At 38.0% G+C, this 7,060-nt stretch overlaps 1 protein-coding gene across 1 annotated transcript; it reads right to left on the reverse strand.

Moving 5' to 3' along the window:
• Nucleotides 1-373: 373 nt before the first annotated feature.
• On the reverse strand, nucleotides 374-5,150 carry LOC140941439 (uncharacterized). Its single transcript, XM_073390436.1, has 3 exons — nucleotides 4,022-5,150; nucleotides 2,724-3,057; nucleotides 374-593 (listed from the first exon to the last, which is right to left on the reverse strand). The coding sequence occupies exons 1-2, from the start codon at nucleotides 5,106-5,108 to the stop codon at nucleotides 2,768-2,770; spliced, it is 1,377 nt and encodes a 458-aa protein (XP_073246537.1). The 5' UTR covers nucleotides 5,109-5,150; the 3' UTR covers nucleotides 374-593; nucleotides 2,724-2,767.
• Between the last annotated feature and the right edge of the window lie 1,910 nt (nucleotides 5,151-7,060).

Genomic DNA, 7,060 nt, shown 5'->3' on the forward strand with positions numbered 1-7,060 from the left:
CTGAGTATATGTCATTTGCCAGATTATGGCAAGAGAAGGGTTGCTGCTCACAAGCTGAAACTTGGCAAGTGGAAAATATATTGATGAAAGATTTTGAGTGACAGGTAAAATTTGTCATTTTCGTTGTTTCCATGGCAACATGAACGATTGAATACTACCTTAAAATTTCACTTTTGCTCAGTTTACAGGAAATTCACTCATTAGATTTTCCTATAAACTTGCACACAGCTTACTATAATTAATAATTACCATTTGAAACTTATTTGACCAAATTTTAACAGAGGGGTTTTCAGATAATCAATAATACAATTGTACTGTAATTATTAAATTTGTCACAAAAATCGTCTGTTCAAATTCCGTTTTAAAGTTCTAATTATTTAAAATATTATAAAAGTAAAAATTCTGCCAAATATCACAAAATTTTAATGAGTAGATTTTGAGAAATCGTCTTCTGTGTACCATTGCTTTTTCGCCGCCATGTTTGTTTGTCTAAGTTAAAACACTCGCCGTCACGCGAGTTACCGCTGACCGCCCGCAAAACTGTGTTCAGTTTGCTGTACTGAAACATTTTCTTTACTTTCCTTGCAGTTAAGTAATATATAGATTTAGCCAGGGCTAAAAGCGAAGCTCCTATTAACTCGAATTTATAATTCAAATCAAACAATAAACTTGTATTCCACAAATCAGTTAACTTTAGAGCACATTCATGTGACTTTTGAGGGAAAGACTACGTGATTTTCGAGAAAAATAATTTGCAAACAGTCCAAGCTAAGAGTGAACTTAATCTTACATCGAGTTGATAGCCTTTATATGTACACCCAAAAAATAGCAATCATCTTCGATCACATTTAAGAGCCATAATGGCTCTTGATCACAGTAGATTAGGCCTGGAAAACAAATCAGGCCGAATTTTTTGCGTTCGACATGTTTACTTTACAAAATCTTGCCAACAATTCTAGGGACGTGTAAACCAACCTTTTATACTTTTTGTACATCACATCTGAGGTGAAACAGTTCGAAACAGTACCATGAGGCGCCGTTTTCATCATTCAGACCTCGGACAGAATGCAGTGTTTCACAATTTTGCAATACAAATTGCACTCATTCAATATTCAGGACGATCAAAGCACGTGTGGGCTTTTAGCGAAATCGTCAAAAAAATTTCCAAAATCACCTATACGGCTAGCCAGTTCTCACTTTTGACAAGTCGACTGTTTAAATTAAGATTAATATAGTTATACGCTTCAGCACAATAAAGAATTTATTATAAAGATCTGTAATCTTCAAAAGCGTTTGATACGCGCGGCATTTTGACTACTCTTGCAAGCGATGTTCATGAGCGACTGAAAACAAACGGCACAGCGATTAAAATTGCAAAAGAGACTACTAACAATTAATAAAGAAAGGGAAAATAATTCGGTGAAACATATACAGAGACAACAATTTTCATTCACGAAGACAAGTCTTAAAGTGTCTCTGAAAATCCTTGTTTACGTTTTAAGCCGGCTTCCCGGTGTTTGCTTTTTTCAAAGATGAACTCGAGGCAAGAAAATCGCTCAAAGCTTTCTTTTACAGCCAGAATTATAGCCACATATTCTTTGGAACGTTTTCTTTCTATTTGCGGTGAGAAAATGTCTAAAGGCTTTTTACAGTTTTTGTAAAGTTCCATAAACTGATAATCAAACCTGATACTCGGTCACTCTCGGTCAGATCATCGTCTCAAATCTTACACACGTGCATAAACCAAATAGCCGCGTAAACTACGCTCGACTTCATTAAATTAGATATAAAAAACAAACGAATACAATAATTACTCAGGCTTACCTTTTGAGATGCACTGAAAACTATCAAGTAAGGCCAGAACCGCTTCAGACTTTTCAACCGTCTTACGCATCAAGCAAGGTGAAAAACGAAAACGATGCCATCCGAATCGGATTTCCGACTTTGCCAAAGCGACGTATTTCTCAACCAAAAACCCAATAAACAAACTAGCCATGAATAACAGAAGACTCTTGATAGCAGCTGAATTTCACTTTGTACATTTAGTGGAAAAAGACAGTTAAAAACATCACAAGTTGACACAAAACTCTGTCAGCTTCAGCTGTCAAAGTAAACAAGTTTCAAGATGCTGCATAAATTTTCCGCGTGAACTCACCTGTCAAATTTTGACCAATCAGAGTATAAAAATTGGACGTAGAGCGTGACCAACGAGTGACCTTGGTGAGAAAAGTCAAAAGCAACTAGCACGTCCTCCCTGCTTATAAAAACTGGCTTAATTCTTAGCTTCCGAGGTCAGTTTGAAATCAAAATTTTAATTGTGCGGCACATATAAAACACAACATAATTCATATGAATTGAAAAATTAAACTTGAGCCTGCAATCATTTGAAAACTAGTAACTTGTCAGCGGATAACTTTAAAAAGATACTCGACCTCGATGGGTCGACACCTGAGCCCGCGATACGATCAGGTGATACTGATCAGCGGATACCCTGTTTTGACAGCTGTCAATTGATCACAAGATTGATGTGCAATATGTCTGCAATATCAGTCTTTCTGTGCTCCCAAACTGAAAAGTGTGATTGAACATTGGTTGCCCTGTGGTGCGGACGGACGGGCGGGCTGAGGGCGGTGTACGGTCACGTGATTACCAAATTTTCTGGGATGGGTAGATTTACTTACCCATGGTGCTCCGCAGGCGCGCTTCGCGCGCCAGAGCTCCGCTATTAATACTAAACTAATTTATAAAGCCAATATCAACGGTTTGTTCAGAATTTGCAAAAAGGCGAGTCGTCAGACAGCATAAGAGACCATCCTTGGAATGGTTGTACAGACACCTCATCAGAGTTGGGTATCCTGTGAACAGTGAATCCTAGCATTCCTGCCACTAATGCTGCGGTATCCTGGACACCACAGGGATCTTTGATAGTGAAAGGAACGGCCACTAAGCCACTTGTAAAGTCACCAGGGCCCCACAGGTCCCGCCTTACATATGACGGTCCCTCCAAGAAATCTGTGATCCATCCTCTGATAAAACTTCTGCCAGTGGGAAACATTCCTTAGAAACAAAACAAAATTAAATTATTTTCTTTTGCTTAATTTGGAGAATACACACTCCCTAAATCAGATAAAGTAAAAAACTAGGAAAGGTTTCATCAAACCTGACTTACAATCTCAGATAAAAGAGCTTTAGGTAGCCTACTCGCACTGATTGCATCATACGAACTCTTCACAATAAATGTGTTTCCATGCTCTCTTTTTCGCTTCCAAAGTAATAATGAATTTTTATTGAAGACCTTTTGCGACGTATAAATTTGATAGTTAAGACTATCAAATAGCTGAAATGGATAACCGTTAAACCACATGGCAAACAATACAAGAGGTGGCTGTGTGAGGAAAGCTTGAAAACCCCCCCTACTCGCGACCCATTTTAATATATTTTGAATTTAGAAGCAAGCCTTCACTAATTACTGTCATTTGCATGGGCCCTCAGTCGCCCAACAAATTATTTGCAACAAAATATTGTTTTCTCATACTAAGGATTATATATTGTACGAGTTTCTTTTTCTTTATTTCTTTATTTTTCGATTTTTTTTGCGGTTATTTTACGTTATAATTAATTTTTACAAAAATCATTTTATTATCATCATTATTATTTTTTTTCATGAAAATTATTTTTATTTTTTCATGCTCCGGGATTTTCCGGGCTTTTCCGGAATGTTCCGTGTTCCTGGTTTTAACAACGCCCCCAAGGGAAGCGGTTTCGTCTGTTTCACGTGGCCTAGTGGTAACGATATGGCCCGGTGCCTCGAAGGTCCCAAGGTTTTCTCTTCGCCTCTTTTCTTTTTTTCTTTTTCTTTTCGTATAGTTTTCTTTTTAGTTATTACAGCTTTGTTTCTTTATATAGCTTAAAATTTTTAGATTTATAAATTTTCTTCTCTTTTGCCTAATATTTTGCCGTCAATTCCTCCGAAGTCCTTCGCGAGGTCGTGCGATTTACGTATTTCTAGTAGCGTACATACCTGAGGCATATTCCTCTTGATAGCTCATAATATGACTCCACCATTCTTCATCTGGGTTTCCCCGATAAGTGGCCTGCAGATTCCAGAACACTTTCTGAACTAGATCCCACCATTTTGAAGAAAGGCCAAAGTCGTTCTCTATGCCTATGGGTTCTAAGAGTGTTCTTAAAACTTTCAGCTTAGAACTTAATTTCATCCAGTCTTCTTCACTGCCAAGCATCTCCATCGCTGGTATTCCACATCCGCACATCATTCCAAAGTCGAAATATTGATTAACAGAATACATCAGCGTAATCTGCGAGACGATCTTCTGTACAGCTGAGGTGGTTCCAAAATCTGCTGTGACTCCATCAACAAACTCGGGCACTTTTAAGTTTTCTTTTAACTGCTTTGTTATTTGATCGAACAGGAACTTGTAATCCACGGTGTAGATAGTGGGATCGTTAACCTGTACTTCGATTGTTTTTTTTCCTTCATGATCGACAAACATGTTGCGCACGGAGGCTTTCGAAGAGTTTCGATCGATTGCACAAGCAACCCTCTTGATAACACAGAACCACCAATCATCTGGCGATGTCCTAAGCCTATAGTGATGAGAATAGGCAGTGAAAACGGCAGCAAACATACCACAGTCAGCACCGGCTGAATAAACTTCCTCATCTGAACCCAATGCGGAAACAATATTTGTGGGCGATGGAGCGCTTGTGTCGCGCTTATTTCTGCCGCCTGCGATGATGGAGAAAGCCTTTTCCGCTGCATACTCTGTGGCTAACTGTTTAGCCTGCTTTGGGTCTTTCTTAAAGCAATCTTTGAACTTGGATGGAACCATTTTGTGGCTGGCGAGAGAGACAAACTTTATGTTCAATCCATCGGCGGTCGTACTGTGTCGAACGACAGTTTCGTTGGCCTTAGATGTTTCAGTTTTCTCATCATCCATCGGTATGTCGTTAGCATTTCCCTGAGCGCGTGTCATCGATATTGTTGTACGACATATTTTCCCGCTGTTGGTGGTTGAAGATTGCTGATCGTAGTCAGTTCTCAAGCAAAAACAATGAGCAGCACAAAGCTGCCAGATACTTTTCCTCATGGCTGACTAGCTAGTAATACTTCCTCATTCTGCCTCGTAATCATGCGTGGAAAGCCGTAACTCTTGTCATGTTGTGATGTGGTTATATTATGCGCCATGCGCACTAGGAACTCGTCACGCGAGAAAACACACTGTACTAGTAACCGCCCACCGGAGTGATCTGTGCATTTGCCATGATCCGAGTCGAAAGAAACAGTAGACTAAGTATTAAAAGGTTTTGTAAAAACATATAAATCCGAGTCACAGGTCTAGTAAAGTCATCGCTGAAGCAATTAACTACCGTTGAGGGAGCTTTTTATATACCTATCGATAGTTTTCAATCCCTTTTCCTCAGTGATGAACAAAACAAGCGAAACAGAAATTGTTGTCTTAATGCTAGCCAAATCACTAGCGAAACAACAGTCAACCAAGTCCTTTTAAGTCTTCTAGACTTCAAGACTCCCATTGATCAACTAACAGTTTAGGAAACTCCCAACGAACAGCTTCCAGCGCTGACTCGGATAATTCAAAGAGTAGCCTGCAGCGTCGCAGACACCGTCCCTACTATAGAGCGTCTGCGAATTGACCACTCCAGAAATACCATAACATACCATAATGCTCCTTGTTTGTCACTCCAAAATTTTGCATAAGCATTCATGTTTTGCAGTTACTGGTAAAAGCTTCAAAATATCATAATATATCAAATTCATTTCAATACAAGTTAGAGGGGAGCTTATATTGGCGAGCCTGTAACTGGTGGGGCTTATATTAAAGTTGGGGGCTTTTAAGTGTTTCTGTATTTTGTAGCTTCAAATTGCTTGTGCCGTTTTTCTTCAACTTTCACTGACGTTCACATGGATACCAGCACTAAATTGGCCACACTTGCTTTAGAAGAGGAGGTCTTAACCGAGTATATCTTCAAACATGTCAAGGCCTACTCTGGGACCTTATCTCGCCGCGAGATTGTGCGAGCTAATGCGAGTTTAGGCGAGTTAAGGCGAGATAAGGAAAAATTGAGCTCGCCTATTAGTTGCGAGTTATGGCGAGTTAAGGCGAGTTAAGGCGAGTTAGGGGAAAATGATCCACCTTATGTTGAGGTTATAAGGGTTAAAACTTATAATATGCTTTAGTAATATACATATAAAGATGCCTTGCAATCTTTGTATTTCTTATATATATAGTAGGCTCCATGTTGTCCAATTACGAAAAAATAATTTAAAACAAAAAAATTCAGATGAGCTCCAAAGTTGAATGAAGCCAAATCTTGTTTAAATTTATTAATTGAATTATTTTCTTAATTGGACAAGCTTAAGCATGGATATGCTAGTGACATGGAGTCCTGTTCTTTATTAATTATATAGCACTTAGACACCAAACTATACCATTTGGTGGCTGTATCATAATAATAATAATCATCATCATCATATATTATTTATTAAAGCTATATAATTATTTGGCAGAATAATAAATTACCAGTAGTGCAGAAAAAAAATGAAAACAAAACAATCATTCAGAATTGATAAAAAAAACTGTAGCTGTAGTATAAGCACAGGTAGGATATTTTATTTTATTTACTTTTTAAAATCAATAACACTATGTTTTAATAGGCAGGTGAGCATAATAGGTATCACATGACATGTCATCAATTGTTATCCCTAACTCCAGAATTTTTAAAAAAAATGTTTTTGCAGTCTGTGTCAATGTTCTTCAAAGAACTAGTATAAATAACCGGGGAAGCTGACGAATTACAACTCAGCTGAGGAAATTTTTATGACACAATCAATTTTACTGAAATGAAATGAAATTTCTTTCTCCTTGAAAATTATAAGACTTATCTTTAAGTCTTCCATTTGATCCATTCTCTCCACATCACTGATGGTTTCCCTTGGAATCCAGCTCAATTGTTTGTTTTGACTGCCAGAAATGATTGCCTTTTCGTTTCCTCGGATAATTTATTTTAATTTCTTGCAAAT

Source organism: Porites lutea, chromosome 6, assembly GCF_958299795.1.
Source record: "Porites lutea chromosome 6, jaPorLute2.1, whole genome shotgun sequence".
In the NCBI taxonomy this organism is placed as follows: Eukaryota; Metazoa; Cnidaria; class Anthozoa; order Scleractinia; family Poritidae; genus Porites; species Porites lutea.